The sequence below is a fragment of the Vulpes vulpes genome, chromosome 5 (genome assembly GCF_048418805.1).
Source record: "Vulpes vulpes isolate BD-2025 chromosome 5, VulVul3, whole genome shotgun sequence".
NCBI lineage: Eukaryota > Metazoa > Chordata > Mammalia > Carnivora > Canidae > Vulpes > Vulpes vulpes.
The window spans coordinates 119,308,452-119,329,303 of record NC_132784.1 but is presented as its reverse complement, the minus strand read 5'-3'; the positions used below and the strand labels follow the sequence as shown (position 1 = coordinate 119,329,303).

Sequence of the window (20,852 nt, the reverse complement as noted above, 5' to 3'; positions counted from 1 at the left end):
AGCTTCTATACTAATTTCATCATCTATCATCATCTTCCCATTAAATCACTTGTAAAATATTTCAATTTAGGAGTCTACAAATCACTCCCCAAGACACACATATATTTTTTTTCTAGTTCCCATAAAGTTAATCTTTAAGTGTTAAGTTGTCATGCAGATAAGCCAGTAAGCTGTTAATTGATGAAAATTGTTACCATTGTTATACAAAAAAAAGAAAAAATATTTGATTAATATACAAGATCTTCTCTCAGCCCTAAACCTCTATACCACAAGGAAATGTTTGCTGGTAAAAAAACTGATTGGACTGGGAAGCCAGTTCCCAGGGAGATCTATTTCACATGTACTCTTCTAGCACAGAATCACAATCATAGAGAATTTGGGTTGAAATTAAGACCTCTACTAGGTCAGTCTAGTGAGCTCAACTATGGTAGGATTGATTTCAAATGCTATTCCTTTGTTCATGAAAAACTTAGATCTGCCTACTTAAATAAAATGTTTTCCTCTTATCAAGTCATGAGAGTGACACCATGCAAATCCTTATGATGGAACAAACCAATTATATTGGTTTTTTTGCTTTGTAATATAACATTATGTTTCAGAGGTATTTGTGTATTATTATAAGTAACTAATTTGGGAAAAAATTAGTTGTTTTCTGTCATTAAAACTCTGTAAACTGATCAGCGTGGACACTTACTAGCTGGTGTTAATTAGGCAGGGACCACAGATTTGTTCCCAGTGTAGAGCAACTAACTCCTTTTCTTTATAGTGGGCCAATTAATTCATGTCTATTTATGGAAGTAAAATCATCTTGCATAATTATGTTCCTCAAAAATGAATAATATGAACTTTTAAAAAGTGAATTCATCAAGGCAAAGTCATCACCATTACTGCAAAACAAGTCACAGCATGTGTCCTACTGCTCGTGCCCTGTATCATGCTAAAAACACAGCTTATACACTGATACTGGCTGGGCTCAGATTCTGGCCAGAGCACTTACTAGTTGTGCATGACCTTGAAAAGTCACTAAGGCTCTTTGTTCTTCAGTTTCACTGTATATAAAATAGAATTAATAAAACCACCCACTATGTGGTTCTTGAGAGTATTAAACAAGATAAATAAGAGAGACTGCTCAGCAAGGAACCTGCAGCACAGTAAACTAAATCTTCCTATGCATTTCCTGACCAAGGAGAACTGTTTTAAACTACCTTAGCTCCTGTTGAAATTTTTTCTGAAACAGGTCCTGAAAAGCTGTGGCTACATTTAGTTCTTTAGTGAGTATTCAAAATCTATGTTTCCCTTCCATGATGATTAAGACTCTCAGACTAATGAACCCGTGGATTCTTGTGTTTATCCATTTTTAAATAGCATTCATCTGTTGTAATGAACACAATTCTTCTCTGAAGTGCAGACATTTAATTTCCAAGGAATGAGAAGTTTTCTCCAGTCACTAAATAAGTGAAATGGGAAAGCTGGTCAATCTCTGCCATGAGTTATTAGCAGAGGTTCTAAATTTTGGCTGTACTTGGGAATCATCTGAGAAGCTTTTTAAAAAAAAAAAAAAATACCAGTGCCTGGGTTACTCCCCTAAAATATTCTAATTTAACTGGTCTGTGTTGATGCCTGAGTGGTGGGATTTGTTAAGGGCTCATAGCAGGTAATTCTAATGTTTAAACCAGGGTTGTGTACCAAACAGTCTGGCCCTGGGTCAGGTAAGAATCTGATCCGTCATGTTTATACCACAGTCCACCTCTCCACTCTAGCTCCAAAAGGCATAGAGAGGAGGAGGAAAATCTTTTTTTTTTTTTAATCACATTTTCATTATTTCCTCAACAACACCAAGATGTATAAGCTGACATTTTTGAGGTAAGATACTGTTAGGCCTCATCTTAACGATAAATGTATTCATCTTTGTATATCAGTCACAAAGCCACATGACCCTTGGCTTAATGCAATTCAGCAAAGTTTGCTAAGTTATTACAAAACTGTAGGACTATACCAAAGAACTAACATGAGGTTGCTAACACACATATAAAAAAAGAAAGCCTCCACCCTCTTTTTTTCATGCTTTTCTTACCTGTGTTCATGTGGTATCATGGAATTCCAGGGCTGGCATTTGATGCCACTCTTAGTGATAGACACTGTCCCCTTGTAGCTACCTCCTTTACCAATGATGCAGTTCCTAATGTAGTCTACCAGGAGAAAGCAGAAAAAAAATTGTATAACTATGTGTAACATATGCTACATATTAAAAAAAATCCGATCCAAATCTGTAGGAAATTAACGTATGTAAGTTATCTCAAATCATACTGACATTTCTTGCCTAAAACTTCTACTGTTTTCAAAATCATTCATTTCAGGATAATATAAAACAAAAAAGACTACTGAGAAGTTTTAATTTTGTGAGTATATTTCTAGATAACAGCATATGTTAGTCTATGTTCTTGGTGTAGATTAGTCAATGTACACAACTGGCCAGGCAAACTTAATTTGACAGAATGATGTGCTTACATATATAGACCACTTTAAGAAAATGTTAAGAATAAACATTAAGTAATTGGTAAAATCTATTCAATTCAAAGGGTAACTTCAAGATAATAAAATAACCTGTCTTTTCTCAATAAAATCATTTAAGTTTTTGTATATGCATGTACGTGTATGTTTAGGTGACAGTAATATTATGTCGATTATTATTTTCAATATTTTTGGTAATTTTTCAGCTGCAAAACTACAGGGCAATTAAATTTAAGCAAGCTATGGGGATCTCTGGGTGGCTCAGCAGTTTAGCGCCTGCCTTTGGCCCAGGGTGCGATCCTGGAGTCCTGGGATCGAGTCCCATGTCGGGCTCCTAGCATGGAGCCTGCTTCTCCCTCCTCCTGTGTCTCTGCCTCTCTCTCTCTCTCTATCTCTATCACAAATAAATAAATAAATAAATCTTTAAAAAAAAAAGCTGCATGTTCCTATCAAATAATAGTATATACAGCTGCTAGCAACCTAGAAAAATTCTTAAGATGGTCTTATACTAGGTTTTAAATTATGCTTAGGCTTTGTAGAGTTATTGGGATATATGGAGATCATCTTATTTTTTTTAGGCCATCTTATTTCTACCATAAATTAATTTTAACTTAAATTCTACTCTCCTAATAAAGACATATCTGTGCATATTACCAAACAGAAATTTAATGACATAATATGATTTAAGAAAATAAACTTGAAATACTATTATCATAAATACAATCTATAATTATTATTTTGTGTGATAAGAGATTTATTTTGTAAAACTCATATTTATTTAACATTCTCCAATTATTTCATTGATATAATTTGGCTTTGGATAAAAGTAAATACCTGTGAATATAGTATCAGAGAAACAAAATAAACACATTAACAAATACTATGACCTCAATCTTCTTTTAAAGATTTTTAAAGTAAATAATTAGGGCAGCCCAGGTGGTTCAGTGGTTTAGCACCGCCTTCAGCCCAGGGCGTGATCCTGGAGATCCAGGATCAAGTCCCACATCGGGATCCCTGCATGGAGCCTGCTTCTCCCTCTGCCTGTGTCTCTGCCTCTCTCTCTCTCTGTTGTCTCTCATGAATAAATAAATAAAATCTTTAAATAAATAAACAATTAGGAAAAGATGCAACTAATATTTCAAAATCTCCAAATTTTACTGTCAGCAATCACCACTAAGACAAATCAGTTACCCAAAGTTGTTAACATTCAAAATGCTATGTATTGGGATCCCTGGGTGGCGCAGCGGTTTAGCGCCTGCCTTTGGCCCAGGGCGCGATCCTGGAGACCCGGGATCGAATCCCACGTCGGGCTCCCGGTGCATGGAGCCTGCTTCTCCCTCTGCCTATGTCTCTGCCTCTCTATCTCTCTCTGTGACTATCATAAGTAAATTAAAAAAATATGCTATGTATTAAGCTCAAAATGTACTATAATATAAGGTGTTTTAAACTATGAATTTGGAATCCCTGGGTGGTGCAGCCTTTGGCCCAGGGCGCAATCCTGGAGACCCGGGATCGAATCCCACGTCGGGCTCCCGGTGCATGGAGCCTGCTTCTCCCTCTGCCTATGTCTCTGTCGCTGTCTCTCTCTCTGTGTGACTATCATCAAATAAATAAATAAATAAATAAATAAATAAATAAAATAAAATAAACTATGAATTTAAGGTGGCACCCTCTAAAATGAACATGGACAACATCAGTTCTAGGAGATACTCCTAGAAATAAAGAGGGACAGAGCAATCTGATTATGAAAAATTTGGGAAATGCTCAATTTAAAACTACCATATTGAAAATAGTCAAGACACTAGTATTCTCCGCCTTTATGAAAGAATTGACTGTAACAGAACCAGCATATAATAGAAAAATTACTGGGAAAGAGCACTGTGGCAGGAAAATACATACATTTTATGCTTTATTTTATTATGAAATATTTAGGGAGAAGCCAGTTACCTTTGTTTTCATAGAGATCAAATTCATGACCAAACTCTTTTTTCACTCCACTTGTCATGCTATTGAAAGGGAACCAGAGGCATCGTTTCCTTGCTTTATCAAAAACAAAGGCCCTGAAAAAAATATCTAAATGAAAAGAAGGAATACTACTATTTATACAGTTTTTAAAGAATGGGCACATGGTTTAACCAAGGAGGGCAACATAAAAAGACACATGGTTATATATGCATAATAAAAACATGAGTGATTTTTAACCTACCACTTTGATAACCAAATAAGAAAAAACAAAAATAAGTTTTCATATGTGTGGATTTAAATATCAGAATACTATTTGGAATGTTCTCATGTTATTCTAAATGATGCCTAGAAATGAAGTCTTAAACAAGCAAAATCAATATATAACCTAACTGCTTGAATTATTTCTGAAGACTTTTTTTTTTGTAAATACACAGCAAGTGGGAAGATTTTGTTTATAGTTATATACAAATGATTATAGCTGAAATATCATGATTAATTTCCAAAGCTTGTAATTGTGTAAAGTACATTCTAAAGTGACATTGCCTAAAACACATTAGAAAAAACACAATCCAAGAGATTCTCCTAGCAAAAAAAAATCTGAAATCAAAAGTCTGGAATGTTTTGCATTATATCCCTTCTTGGTGATTTGTAAAGAATGGAAGCTTATTAAAGGCTATAAAAATCTTGCTATCAGGATAACTGTTTATGTAAGGCAATGTTTCTTAAATAGATTTGCATTCATGACATTTTTAATTTAAAAAACCTATTAATATCACATTGCATATGCTTTTGATATCTCTCTCTTGAAGAAAATTACTAAAATGTACCACTCCTACATTCATCCTTCCTATAGCTAAGCATTATATTGAGTTTTCTTGTCCACTAAAAAAAGTCTTTCTAAACAAGATGGTAAGTAGAAAAAAAAAACCTGAGAATAGAAAGAATTGATAAAATTTTCAATATATTAGATGCTACCACGTCTTACAATGTAGAAAATCAAGTGGGAATTCTGACCTGTTCACCTTCCTTTAAGAAATGGTATTAAAACTCCTTCTCACTATGTTCACACTAATTACAATGCCACCAAGTACAAGTATCTAATTAAAAGAAATACACATTTTCTGAGAATAAGGATTTTTCACTTCTAATCCATAGAATATGTTTTGAGAACACATAGTTTTCTTAAAATTTTAGATATTCCAAGCTAGTCATTTATTTTTTAGTAGTTTGCCAATTTATAAATAAGTTTAAAGAAGAGGAAATAACTTTTATGAAACATATAAAAATATAATATTTAAAACATTTTACCTATTATCTCATATTTTTATTTAGCACATTTTATTCTATATCCAAATAACTCCAAAAAATTATACACATAAACTTTGAGCTTTGACTTGAACACAGAGATATTTTTAAATATCTACCTACAAGAACATCTTGCAGCTGAAATAATAATTAAGAGCAAATCATAAAAGTGTATTTTTTTTGCAGTGGTGGCAGATACGAGAGGACTGGCTAATAACAGACTTGAATTTTGGTCTGATGGATTGCAGTCTTATGCAACACATGCTAAATTCTCTATTAAGCTATTGTAGCATGTTGGGGGAGAGGTTGTCAAATGACTTTGAATGCACAGTAATTAGAAAAAGAACACATATAAAGATAAAAACTAAACAAACACCTAAAAACAAAATTTAAAGTTGCCACTTAACTTCACATTAAAATAAAGTGCACCACACATATATAAGCTACTCTTCTATTGATCCTGTGGCTTTGACATGAGAACACCTTGGCGGCGACTCATGAGCCCCATCAGGAACATGCAAGATTTGCCTCCATGAATACACAGGCGATTCCATCTGAAAAGTGGGTAACCAAGCTTCCAGTTTGCTGACCTTACTTCACCCTTTCCACTCATTCCATTACAATGCCATATTTTCTCAGAAAAGTGTTTCCTTGAATCACTTCATACCTCCAAATAGACCAGATCCAGTCAGATTCTAGAGTTACATCTTCTTTTAAGTTTGATTTTAAGAGTCTTTATCTTATCCTTATTTTAATTATCATATTCCTTTCAGTAATTTATTTTGTCTAGAGTCCTAGTTAATTATGGCAGGAAGGCAATTCCAGAACCAGTTACTCAGTCATAGATGGAGGAAGAAAGCCTCATATTTTCTTCTTTTGTGTCAATTCATGGATACCCATTTTCTGAGGAGCTTAGAATCAGGCATTCTGGTCATCTTTCCTACCCAGCAGAAAAGAACTTCAATCTCTGTTAAGTCAATATTGTTGATACCTTCTGAGGAAGAGATGGTGTTTTAGAATGTTCCACCCCACACCCACTGAATCACAGATGCTTTCACACAGCATTGTTGGTATTTTCCAAGCATTTTAGTATATTTGCCATCATCTTTCAGTGATTCTAGTCTTATTATAAGCCTGAAAGAAGATCCTTTAATCCATTAAGAATCTAATTTCAGAGTATCACCATTCAATTCTATGCATTCAATTCTGAATAACTAATGTATTTAGTGATTCCAAACACATGCGCACATAAATTTGGGATAGACAAGTGAGATGGATGACATATTTCCAGGCAGAAGAACTCTTTCTGTACAAAGGTATTACATATGTGGTTTTCTGTACAGGTTGCAATAAAATTGAAGGCTAAATGTAACTCAACCAGAAAATAGGAGGAAAGTATGAAACCTCATATGTAAAGATTTTTAATCAGGTCACATGTGTTCTCTAATGCAGCAAAATTATTTTAGTTCCTCCTTAATAAAACAAAAGGACAGGTTTTTGTTTTGTTTTGTTTTCTAGACAGAAGGCAGACTAATGTGAAAATCAAGAGGTAGGAATACTTTCCTTACTTGTGGATTCAGAAGAGTCTTGTTTCAGATTTAGAATTAAAAATCAATAATGACATGAGATTCTCTTGTTTCCTTTGCCCCACCTTCCCAAGCCTGTGAGGGGAAACTATAATAAATCTAACCTCCTCAATTTTGAGAAGAACATCACCATAAATCTACATAACTATGATGTTGATTGAGAGTAGTTTCTTCTAATTTATTTTTAACAATCTCTAGGCAGGAAAGTCAGGGAAAGAAACAGAATTGTCATAGGGATATACTTGCAAAGTCAATTCCCCACTCTCCTTGCCAGGAAACACCTCCCTGGAAGTGGCAGTTTAGAAATAAAAATACTTCCAGAAGAGTTATGAATGAGTAGAAGGGAGACAGTCTCTCCTTCCCTACATCTGTTGAGGATCTTCTCTGACCAGGTCGCTTCCCCCAGGCCCATAGCACTCATTTCTCTGAAAAAGGTAAGATGAAATTAGGATCGCTTGCCATGGCATTACTAAAATTTGTGTTCACATCACTGCTCAAATGTAATGGAGCAGAATTCAAAACTGACAGGATGTCATGCACAGTCCTGTAAAAAATAGAATGCCACAGAGAATAACCGGGTATAAAGTAAATGAGGGGATGGGAATGTTTATGAAGAATGAGGAAATGCATTTTCTTTTGGGAACTCAGAAAATCATTCAGATGCAATGGTCTCCTTCATGGCCTGAAACTCCCAAGTTTTATCCTTAGATCACTGACAAAGTAGGAAGGAATTCTTCCCTGTGAGGCTGCATGGGGAATTTCAAAAGATAAGAAAACCCTCCATTTGAATCCCCTCCTGCCTCTTTGAATTTCTCCGTCACTTTTCACCTAAAACTTCATCATCACTACCTCCTAACTCCTTTTGAACAGCCTTCGCTGCTGACACCAATCCCTCTACTTTTTTATCTAATTCTCTCAACACCTTTTATTTAAATCCCTGAAGACAATGATGTAAGTTGCAGCAAATTCTGGCCCAACTTATATTCTGAAAATTCCTCCACTCTTCTTGCAAGAAAACAAACAAACAAAAAAATGTTTATTCTAAATAGAATACTTTACATGTTGGATAAAATACAATCTAATGGAATTTTGGTTTCTAAAATTCAACTGTTCATAAGATGAGAAAACACAAATTCCATAACCAAAGGCACTGTGGATTCTAAAAGATATGTTTACGTGCTCTCCCTTACTCATATTTCCATCAGTAGAGAGCTACATTTTCTGTTATGATGAGTTAAAACTAAAGTCAAGCTTATACTCTTAAGGGCAAATTACACTGAATACAAAAAAAAAAAAAAAGAACATGGTAATAATTAGTAGATGCTACATTTAGAAAGTTATCCTAAGAACAAAATGAAGCAACTTACTTGCAAGTGAATGGAAGTCCTTTATTCCTAATACATCTATTGGCACATTGGTCTGCAGTGTTCATTTTTTTTGTTTTTATCTTCAGTAATGGGTCTTCTTTAATTAGAGTAGTCTTTGCTGACTTTTTGAATTCATGAAGTGTGTTTCTTCTTTTCTTCTGTCCTTCTATTAATAATAAAAATTTTTTTTAAAAAATGGAGGAAAAGCTTTTCAGGCTCATATAGAAAAAAAAAAAGTCCTTAAGGATCATCCACAAGATAGTGATTTTATCTGACAACATACCAGATAGATAGATCTCCAAGGGTTGGGGGTGAGGTGAGTTAGGGATTGATACTCTCAGATAGTTAAGAGCAAGAGAAGAATATTGTAATCAGTGAAGAATAAATCACTTGTCATGTACAGTCACTCATCTACATTCTTTAAAATGAAATATGCTTTTAAAATTAGGACAGAGTTCACTGTAAAGAAATAAATGACATGATAGTCTCCAAATGGTATGAAACCAAATGCCCAGGCATGTCATATCATGCTCTATAATTAAATTTGTCATTTCCTTCTGCAGTTGGTCCTTATGAAAGTTATAGTATTAATTAGATAAGTCAATTCAATTACATGTGAGAAACTTCTCACTAAAAATGGTGCAGTGGATAAATTATGCTGGCTGTCTTTAAAGTATTGCATATTATTCATATTTTGGCCCCTCTCATTTCCTACAGAAGTGTTTTCTGTGCTTGGGGGCACTATTTCTTAAGTATCACTGAATTGTTTGTCTTGAGATCAAGCCAAACGCTATAAATCAAAAGTGTGTAAAACTTCAAGCTTTAGTGTAGCAATATCATTTTTCTTCATGAGGGAATTCTACAAGGCCCCTAGATAGCATGAAGCCTCCCATTAAACACATGAAAACAGAGCTAAAACATCCTAAAGGACTTAATCTTATAGATGACTTTAGAGGATCAAGAACTATTTCTTTATTCTCAATGTGCCCGAAGTTACCTAGTTTCTGATGATGGTCACCATCTTCACAATGAGGATCAAAACGTCTAAGGGACTGCACCTATTATACAACAAGGATGGGCATGATTGTGCCTCTCCTCTGCTCTGCTTGCAAGTTCTTTTGAACACCCTTATAACAAAGGCAGTGATAATATATTCATTTTAAAGATGAAGAAACCAAGACACAGGGAAAAATTAAATTGCTTATTTAGCAAACCTCATGTAAAACTCAGCTGCCTAGCTTCAGAACCCCCGGCCCCCACTCTTAAACACTCATGACACCATCTTTTTCTTTTTAAGAATTCTAAGTATGTAGAAATATGGCTTATAAAAATTTTCTGAAGATCTGGTTTAGAGCTATCAGTAGAAAAGAAATTTGGATGGTAGAACAGGAAATGCATTCCTGGTCTTTATATGTGGTGAAATGTGCCAAGAAAAGAGGGTGAAAATTTTTGTGCAGAAAATTTGGAAATATGGCTAGCAGAGTGAGGTACAAACAATGGCATCATACTCTCAAGTTTGCCAGCGACCACTGGCTCCAGCTGGTTTATTAAGCATCCAGACGCTATTCATTAATGTCTATACTAACCTGAAGTCTACAATAAATAAGAGAAAACATGAAGTCCTCTGAATTTCTGGTTCTCTGTAAAACTCCAGAACACAATCCCCCAAAGACTGGTACTAATTTCTGTAATAATGTTTTCATTTTTAACTTTTCTTTGCCCTACAAGATGGAATGGCCATGGTACAACAGATATAATTTAAAAGACATTTTAACATAGAAATTCAATCAACCAAATAATCTATCAACATGTTATTTATTGAGTGTGGAGCAAATGCCTTGCATAACGTTGGCAGACAGATGATAATTCTGGCATTCTTACCGACTTGCCAAATGACTTTGCTTAATTACCTGAAATGCTAATATACCAATGACTCAGTCTACAAAATAAGTTATATTATATTTGCATCTATTTAAATTATAATTATTAAGTAAATATTCGGAAATTAATTCAGATAAAAAACGTTACAAATATGCAAAGTTTTAACTTTGTTTTTGAAATTCCATTCTCTAATTCTGGCAGAGAGAAGAAATTGTTATTCTCCCAAGCAAAGAAGTGGTATAATTCTTTTCACATTTTGGTTTCTGCCACAGGATCACGTTAATGGGAGATATGTCTCTGCATTAGGAGTTTCTCCCTTTGAGCATAGTGCACTATTTCTTAGGTTCTGTGAAATGTTTCACAGAATAATAATCATCTGATTTCCTATATAAATTGGAGTATTTCTTAGAATCCAATACTAGTTAATGGATGCTGAAAATCTATTAAATAAGATTCTTGACTAAAATGGAAGATATATAGATATATAGATCTATATCTAAATCTAAATTTATATATATATAAAAATTATATATATTTCTCAAATAAATTCAGTTAATTAAAAATATAGAATTAAAACTGGCATGATGAACAGTGTGTTTATTATGCATATCTAAGAGCATAAAACTAAATTTTAAAAGTCTGAGGCAAACATTAAATTCAGATATATACTTTCCTAATTATCTAATAAAACAGAATCCCTTGTCAATGGTCTGGTTTCTTGGCTCAGTACCATGCACTATGAAGGCAAGTACTGAGGCCTGTAGAGAGAAGTCGTCTCTGTGGGACTGTTGGTTGTGCTTAATTCTATAGATCCTCAGCTGTCCTACTGAGATGTGTTAATGTGTGGCTGTACCCTCATAAAAGTAGTCTAACTCTTGCTTGCTGCTAAGTTTCTCCATCACTACCTCTCATCTAAAGATCAAAAAGCATTCAGAAAAGCAAATAAATCTATGATTTCCCTTTACTAGATAATAGATAGGAGTGAAAAGCTTGTCTGGGGCTACAGAACTAATCAAAGGCAATGGGAACCAGGTATCAGGATTCCCTTTTCACTATTTCTCATTATTTAGAAGTTTCCCTTTATAATTTACTCATTTCTACTAGGTCAGTAACAAATTACTCAAAAATGTGAAGTCCAAGCTAGTTGTACATCATGTAGTCCAGTCATCTATAAAACTAACTTCTTCTTAACATTTCTTCTCCCTTCCTTTATATTCCCTTTCTTAAATAAAAGAAAAATTCGAAACAGGAGTCTAAAAAAAGCATGTCAAAATAAAACTCCTTTTCTGAAAATAGTTTCAACTTTTTCTTCCATATGTATTAACAACTGATGGTTGTTTTACTGAAAACAGTCAAAAGATCAGCTTAATTTGGTAAGAAACTAAAAAAAAAATATATCTTTGGATCAGATTTTTCCCTACTATTTTTTGTGCATGACTATTGAAGTTTATAAACAAACTAGAAATGAAATCAAAGGGTAAGAGATCACTGCAACTTTGTCATGCTGGCTTGTACTTTGAATTACAACTCCTTTCTCCTCTTCTCTCAGTATGGGAAAACATTCTGGAAGCTATATTTCCTGAAGAACCTGAAATCCCTGTTTTAGAACTGAAATCATTAGGATCTTACTGAAAACCTACAAACACAAAGTAGGGTCAAATGTATCAAGGTGCTTGAAGAGAGACACATTTCTCCCTCTGGTCCCTGGCCTCACACTCATTTCTCTCAGTACCTCATATATTTTCTTCTCTGTATGGACTAAGCATGGACTTCAAAGGAAAATCATGCAAGGAAAGGATTTGCAGGGTGTGGAAAGAAGCAGGAATCTGGCTCCACATATTCTGAGAAACCTACCCACATGATTAGTGATTAACAGCTTGAAGTGGCAAGATGTTAAGATGAAAGTACACAAGTAATTAATGGAAAGAACGGTTGTGACTGGAGACTTTAACCTTCCCAAAGACAAGAATCATAAATACTAGTTCATGGTTTCATGGCTCTTATCTAAGACTTGGATGTCACAGTTGGTGTTCGAGAAGCAAGCAAAATTCTCTCTTCCAAAGAGATTCACACAAGGAAGTGATAGTCAAGGTGAGATTCGGTGCCTCCCTTCTTCACCTTTAATCGGCTTCCTTGTCAGGAGGTCCTTTCATAGACCCCTCCTCCTGGTCTCTTCCCTGACCGGCTACCTCAGAGACCTGGTGCAGGCCTATAGCTAGTGGAGTCACTAACAACTGGTTCTTGCAGAGTTTTTCCAGAAACAACTCTCCCTCCACGCAGCAATCAAAACAACCACACTGAAGTTCAACTTCATTTGGGTCTCTTGTCAACTCGAAAATTTCCAACTGCTACCCGCGGTGTTCAGAATAGTTTAGCACAACATTCGTACTTAGGCACGCTACCCTATCTCATTTTTCTAATCACAGGCCATACCACTCCCCCCTTAGGTACTCAGTAACCGGTCCCACATGGTTACCTGTCCTCATACTTTCTCTCCTCTAGGCCTTTGGCCACTTTGTGGCCACTTTTCCACCTGACTTAGGTACTGACCATGCTACTATCCATTTTTTCATACTCAACTTGGGTACCGTATTTTCCTCAAACTTCTTCAACTAGAAATGAACTCTCAACCATAGTATCATAGTATTTCTAACACAGAGCTTTTCATACATTACTTAACAAAACAGATTTTTAAAAGGCAATTTCAGTTGATTTCACTGCTTCCAGCTTCCATATAAATAGAAGAAGAAAAAACAACATATTTCCTTCTTGTGGATTTGGGTAGAAATCTCAGCTCTATCCCCTATGATAAGATAATTAAGGTCGTTAACCTCAATTTCCCCATGTAAGACAATTTGAATAATGTTGATCTTTTTAGAATTAAATAAGCTCTTTTTTAGAGCTTAGTCCATAACAGTTACTTAACAAACATAGGTTTCTTTCTCATTTGTTCATCTCTATGGCCGCCACAGGTTCCTGGACATTAGATGCTTATTTAATGCTGCTTTTGTACAGGGGATTGGATATTTGTTTCCAGTGTAGGCGGAAGTGGATAGAGGATAATTCTATGTAGACTAACACCTATACGGATGGCTTAGGTCCACTATATTGCATATTTCTTAAGAAATGCTGCAATAAATGATCTCCATGATACATTCTGTTCATAATTGGTTGTCACCTCGTTATAGGATCCACTTCTTTTTGGACATTGTATTATGTCACAAAATGTACAACTACAGACTCATAGGATAAACCTAGAAGTATAACTAAGGCAATTTAACAACAGCAAAAAACTCTAAGTGTTGGCTGATATAAAAAAGAACAAAGTTTGGATGTTCTAAGAGGACTATCCATGTTCTCCATTTCGGAGAATGCTATTTAAAAAAAAAGAAAACTATCAAAATAAACTTGCCACCCAAACGAAGCCAAGCCCTCTTTTGATGACAATTTTAGCATTATCCACTGCAGGAATTATTCACAGCATATCTGTAATTCCCAATTGGCCTCGCCTTGCCTGCCAGCACACTCTTGGGCTTCATTCTCCCTATACTCAGGAAACGCAGTCATTTCAACATTAGCCAAAGTGAAATATAATTACGAATGTATATCTCCTGCCAAAACTTCGTAATGTGTGCCAAAAACAAATAGACATTGTCTATGGTTGATCTACTGTTTGGGTTTTCCACGTTATGTTTCCTTCGCATTAGCACAGATGATTGCAGGTAACAACAGTATTATATTTCAGATCATCGACATTTGAGTCTTTAAAAATGAAAGCCCTCCAAATAAGTAAGTAAGTAAGTAAATAAATAAATAAATAAATATTTTTTAAAACAAAATAAAAATGAAAGCCCTCCAAATAAGTAAGTAAATAAATAAATAAATAAATAAATAAATAAATATTTTTTAAAACAAAATAAAAATGAAAGCCCTCCAAATATTAGCCCTGATTTCAATTTATGCTCAAAATCCCCTAAAATCAGCAATGTCTTATGAGAGTTCATTTCAGCACGATACACCTCAGGCATGACAACCTGCCTGATTGCACTAACTTCTTGTTCACCTCTCTAGAAATCTTACCTAAGTGTTTTCCAACAGGTCCTTCCTGCACAGTGTTGTTTTTCACGAAGACCACTTCGCAAAACAGTAGAAGAAAGCCAGGTGGTTTGAATCCTTTACCTTGTCATTTAGCAGATTCTTGATGTTTTCAACCCTTGTATTACATCAGAAACTACATCAGAGGTCTGATAAATTTCATAGTTAGCTTATCTCAGAAGATATGGCCAGTTGTCTGGTTTGTCTTATGAAAAGGCCACGTCTGCCATGTGGGCATTTGTTCCATTCTTCTACCCCCCTGTGCCTACCCAGGGTGCTCACTACCTTGTCCCCATTGGCATCTCAGCCACTACAATGATAATACAAACAAATACAGATGTTTCCTCTTGCCCTGATAACAGCAGAAAACTTCTCAAAGCGCCAAGTGGAATCTCTATACTTCCAGAAAGGTAGTATGAACTCACCAGCCATCCCTTCCCAACCTGCAAATTCAGGGGAGAACTTGGGAGGCCGAAAGCAGCCGTTGGGCAGCTTGAATCGCTGTCACAGAATTTGCACCCCCCTTGCACTGCAGTTGCAAAGGGCAGGCGCCCGCACCCACAAAGAAGGAGGTCTTGGAGGACAGGCTTTCTCTTTCATTTTGATAATACGCATATCCCCAGAGTTTAATCTCCTTCTCCCAATGAAAACCTGCAGAAAGTCATCATTTAGCCCTGAATGTTGACGGAGCGACGTGGGGTCCTGAAAAGTCACGGAAAACTGTCCTCTGGAAAGAAGTGCGTCCCTGCTGGACTGACAGTCACTCTCCCCCTTTCAGAGCAGACCTTCCGTTCAGCTTTAAACTTGGCCAAACCAGCAAAATCCCAGCCAGTGTTAGCCCTTCATTCCTGCCCCAGGGTCCACGCCTGGGAGACTCTAAGGGGGGGCGGGGGGAGCCCGGGCTGGGGACTGGGGTGGAGGACACGCATTCAGGGGGTGTTAATGATCGTTGTAAATGCCTTGCAAACAGAAACAAGAATGTCACAAGAAAGCCCACGGAGAGGTCTACACCGCACCCAGGCCCCCCGCGGAGCCGGGGCAGGATGCTGGGATGGGGTGACGGGGGTGTGCGGGAGGGAGGCTCAGCCGGGAGGGAGCAAGAGGGCGAGGACGGTGGAGAAGGAGACTGACCTGCACGGGGGACGGCGACGGGCAGCAGGAGGAGGTGCAGGAGGAGCTGCTGCAGCACCAGCAGGGGCAGGAGCTTGGTCACCCACATGGCGCTGCTGGGCGCCGCCGACCCGGAGCCCACGGCCGCCTGCGGCTCCTGGGCCACTCGGTGCTGAGGAACCCGGCGCCTCTGAGCCGCTTTTTATTGCGATGAGCTAAGTTTGTTGTGTGATTAACTGGAAAGATCGAGGTCTGAACTCCCTCTTACGGTAAGAAACTGTTTAACAACATCCCTCCGCTGCCTTCCACCCCTTCCTTTCCCCACCGCCCCCCCCCCCCCCCCCCGCCAGCAGCGGAGGATGCGGGCTCCCCGCCCCCGGCTCCGCTTCGAGGGGGCCCCCCCGCCCCGAGGTCACCGGCCCCGGCCCGCCGCGCGCAGCTCGGCCCCAGCGCGGCCGCCGGCGGGGGGGGGCGCCCCAGGCCCGCGGGGACCCGCTCGCTCAGCGCCCCCGGGAAAGCGCCAGCGTCCGCGCGACGGCGGCGGCCGGGAGGGGGGCAGAGCCGCCCCGCAGTCCGCGTGCGCGGGCCCCACGCCGGGGCCGCGGGTTCAAGGCCCGGCCCCGGCCCCGCGCGACGCTCGGGCGAGGGAGCTCCGGGACCTCGGAGGGGGGCTCGGGGAGGCTGGGGGGGCGGGGGGCTCGGGGAGGCCGGGGGAAGCTGGGGAGGCTCGGGGAGGCTGGGGGAGCTCAGGGGGGCAGGGAGAGCTGGGGGATCGGGGGGAGAGGGGGAGCTGGGGGGACTGGGGGAGCTCAGGGGGGCAAGAGGGGGCTGTGGGGCTGGGGGGGCTCAGGGAGCTGGGGGTCCTCGGGGGGGCTCGAGGAGGCTGAGGGTCTCGGGGGTGCTGGGGAGGCTCGGGGGGACTGGGCGGCTGGGGGGGCGGGGGGAGCTGGGGGGCTGGGGTCTCGGGGAGCTGGGGGTTCTCGGGGGGGGCTCGAGGAGGCTGAGGGTCTCGGGGGTGCTGGGGAGGCTCGGGGGGGCTGGGCGGCTGGGGGGGCGGGGGGAGCTGGGGGGCTGGGGTCTCGGGGAGCTGGGGGTCCTCGGGGGGGCTCGAGGAGGCTGAAGGTCTCAGGGGTGCTGGGGAGGCTCGGGGGGGCAGGGGGGACTCGGGGAGGCTGGGCGGCTCGGGGGGCAGGGCCGGGCCGGGCCGGGCAAAGGGTGAAGGCGCGGAGGCGGGCGGGAGAGCTGCCCCTCGCGCGGCCCGAGCCCCGACGGCTTCCCCGACGCCCGTCCGACGCGCGCTCCGCGACCAAAGCTGCGCGCTCGCCCCGCGGTGTGCGCCCCCGCCCGGCCCCGCCCCGCCCCGCCCCGCGCCCTGCCCGCCGCGCCCCCGCCCCGCCCCGCCGCACCCGCACCCCCAGTCCCCCCGCACACACCAGCCCCGCGCGTCTCCGTGAGGCGCGCGCCTTTCTAAGACGGACTTTCCCCGGAAATCTCGCGCATCACCTTAGTTCCACACTAGCCCGCCTCCCTCCTCCTCCCTCCCCTGCGCGCACCCACAGCCCCCCAGAACCTAAGCGGAGAGATCGGAGATGGGGGGGCTCGTGTCTGCAGAATCTGAGACCCCGGGGCTCAGCCCCAGCCGCTTGCAGGACGTGTCCTCGCACCTTCAGGGGACGCTGGATGCCTCGGGCCAGACCCCGCTCGCCGCGGACGGTCGGGGGTTCCCCGCGCAGCCCCAGGTGGGTGCGCCCAGGGCCCGCCCACGGCCGGGAACGGGGGGTGACGGGCGCAGTCCGCGGGGACCCCCCGCGTCCCCCCCCCCCGCTGCCCCCGGACCCCCCCAGCCCCCCGGGGAACGCCCGGGGCGAGGGAGCGGGGCCGCGGACCTACTTTCCGCCACCGCCTCCACTGCGCCCCCTTCTCTTTAATCACCGTCTCGGCCTGGACGCACGAGCCCGAGAGGCCTTTGCGGCCGCCCGAGCCCCCGAGCCCCCCGAGCCCCCGACCCGCCGCGACCCCCAAGCGCCCGCAGCATCTCTTCGCCTCAGTGGGGATTCATACTCCTCTTTAAAGAAGCTAGATTTTTCTGTGAGTAAATACTTGTAGGTGAAGGATAAGGGAGACCGGTCTTTCCATTTCTTCCCTCTCCCCCCCCCCCCGCCCCCCAGCAGAATCGGGGCCCGGAGCAAGGCCCACCTGCGGAGGGGATGCAGAGCACCACAAGGAACCGACAAGCTCATTTGACAGGTCACACATTTTCACGATCTCTATCGTCACCCTAAATACAGCAAATGCTTAAACCTATCTATTACTACGTTTATAGTCCTCCTTGGACGCGTTATTTAGTTTCCCTGAGTTAAATGATAGCGAATTCGTGTTAAGCTTTCAGTGTATGCAAAGCATTGGGTCAAATGCTCTCTGAAATTTGTCTTGTTTGATCCTTACAATAAATTCATATTAGGAAAGAATTATAATTCCCATTTTATAGTTGAGGAAACTTAAGTTTAAATTATTTCTATCCTAAAATAACTCCCACAAGATCCCGAAGGAATGAAGATCCAGGTGTGGGACTTGAATATGTGGTCATATCCCAGAGAATGGAGAAAGTTCTGTAATCCCCATGAGAAGAACCACCTGTCTTTTGTTTAAGATTATAGTCACCGAAGTTAGCCCACGATGAACATATAAGCCATGCTCAGTAATAACTTACAAAATAAACGAATATATGAATAACTTAAAATCTCCCTAAACTGTAAATAAATATGCACACGGAATAAATCATTAATTGTGCTACTGTTTTACTTTGTCTTGATAACACACTCTCTTTGTTCCTTCTAAATTATAGTAATGATGAATTGCCCATCCCTTGACCTTATCTTTATACTTTTAGTTGTTAAACTGTTTGTATAAATCCCCAAAATGTGTCTGAAAATTTTTCGATGAAACAGAGAATCTTGTAAGGAGGATTTTTAATTGCTACAACCTGTGTTAATTACGTAACTACAGGATGAGTGCTCACAACCAGTACAATATCCTCTTAAATCTATTATAACTTTGAAGTCAACTAGATGGATTGAATGGAAAAGTGTACATTATTGTACTTTATTGTTCTAAAAGGCTGTTCATAGTTCTAAAAATTTGTATCTTCAAAAGCCCCATGTTTCTCAAGCACAAGTGATGTTTATATTTGTGTAAATGGGGAAGAAGCTGATGTGGCTTTATGCTTTGCAGACCACTGATGAGCTCTGTGCTCTTGGGCTAGTCATTTCATCCGTTAGGTGACTGGCACATGTGTGGTGCTGTTCTGCTTGCTGCTCCTACTCCTATACACTCAGTTCAGTCATATACCTGGTTTCAGATCCCAACTGTTTCACAAAATGTGTCACAAACTAAGAAAATTAATCAAGCTCCTTATATCTGTTTCCTTATATCTCAGTTTCTCAGTATCTCAATGGGACACCATGTGCCAGATACTATGTTAAACGTCTCAAATATATTATCTCACCAGTGCCTCCCCCTCACCTGAACAAAGGGGAATATGTATATCTAACAGGTATTTATTTCTATTGTCACTAATTTATAGATAAGGAAACTGAGATTTGGAGGTGCCATGTAACTAGCGTTAGGTTAAACTGTGAGTGCAGTGTGCATGCAGCTGTCCTGGTATCCAGCCGCCACATGGACAGCAATCCAGACTGAGAGATTTCCAGCATCCTTCCCAGCTTTAAAATTTGATTATTCTACTGAATTCTTTAGTGGTCACCTTACTGTTATACAATTCTTACCTTCCACATCTGAGAAAGAAGCACCTGTGTAATTAATTTATGGTGGTGCTTCTCTTTCCCATGCAACCGTATTCTCTCATTCTTTCCCTCTTCATTTGTTCTGCCCTCTAGTTGGTAATTTGTCATCTATAGGCCTCACCACGGAAGAATTCATGTTGACTACCTTTCATGTAGGAAATATTGCAAATATCAATGTAATTTGTATTAATATCCTTTATATAAAACAGCTCATGTCAGAGCATGTGTATAAAATGTTGGTCAATACATTAATCTGCCTTGGTTTAAATCCAAGATGCAATCATCTGAGTTTTTGTGTTCCCCCAGAGTACAAACTTTGAAATCCTAACCCCCCAGGATGACAGTAGTATCAGTAGAGGTGGTTGCTTTGGGTGGAGCCCTCATGAATGAGGCTCCAGAGAGACCCCTTGGTCCTTCCACCCCGTGAGGGCACGACAAAGCACCATCTGCTGGTGCCCTGATCTTGAACTTCCAGGCTCTAGAACTCTAGGGAATAAACGTCTGTTGTTCGTAAACCATCCCTCTGCAGCATTTTGCTGTAGCAGCCCGAAAGGCCTGAGACACGGCATCTACAATGGGGGCTCCTGATGAAGAAGGAAGATATTTTCCAGGGATGGAAATGGCCATTGAGTAGCTGCTGTTCAGAAAACAAAATCTAAAAGTGTGTCTACTGTCTAACACTGAATAGTCGTTCAACTAAAACTTTGGATCAGACAATATTTCTAAATCCATGATGCAGAATAAAAAAAAAAAACAGTATGACACAAGCAGGTATGATGGCATATTTATCTGAGAAGTTGTTGAGGAGTGGGTACAAGGATGGCACAGAAGCCTACATCTGAGTTGTCACTGTGACAGCCGCTAGGCAGTTAGGGCTATGGAAATTCATACTGAAATTTAGTAAAACTAAAAATAAACTTTAAAGTTGTGCTTCCCTTGTTTCAAGTAGTTAATAGCCAAATGTGTGCGGCTACTGGCTCTCCGAGTGCACAAAGCAGATATAGAATTTTTTAAAGTTTTTTATTTATCTGTTTTTGAGAGAGAGAAAGAGAGAGAGAGAGAGAGAGTGTGGGGGAAGGGGCTGTGGGAGAAGCAGACTCCTTGCTGAGCAGGGAGCCCAATGCAAGGGCTCCATCCCAGGATCCCTGGAAAAACCCCAAGACCATGACCTGAGCCGAACATAGATGCTTAACCAACTAAGACACCCACCCAGGCCCCCTAGAATATTT

General features: G+C 40.5%; 1 protein-coding gene across 4 annotated transcripts in view; it reads right to left on the bottom strand.

Annotated features, from left to right (window-relative positions):
* HGF (hepatocyte growth factor) overlaps positions 1 to 16,165 on the bottom strand; it is an 80,500-nt gene extending 64,335 nt beyond the window's left edge. Inside the window, exons 1-4 of one of the 4 annotated variants that reach the window (XM_026006117.2) lie at positions 15,842 to 16,165; positions 8,735 to 8,900; positions 4,459 to 4,571; positions 2,075 to 2,189 (exon numbers count right to left, since the gene is read on the bottom strand). In XM_026006117.2, coding sequence (XP_025861902.2) covers positions 2,075 to 2,189; positions 4,459 to 4,571; positions 8,735 to 8,900; positions 15,842 to 15,929 — 482 coding nt within the window. In that variant the 5' untranslated portion in view covers positions 15,930 to 16,165. Of the gene's footprint in view, positions 1 to 2,074; positions 2,190 to 4,458; positions 4,572 to 8,734; positions 8,901 to 14,695; positions 15,440 to 15,841 lie in introns of those variants that run through there. The other 3 variants (XM_026006116.2, XM_072759817.1, XM_072759818.1) reach the window with 3 other exon arrangements.
* Positions 16,166 to 20,852: the final 4,687 nt, after the last annotated feature.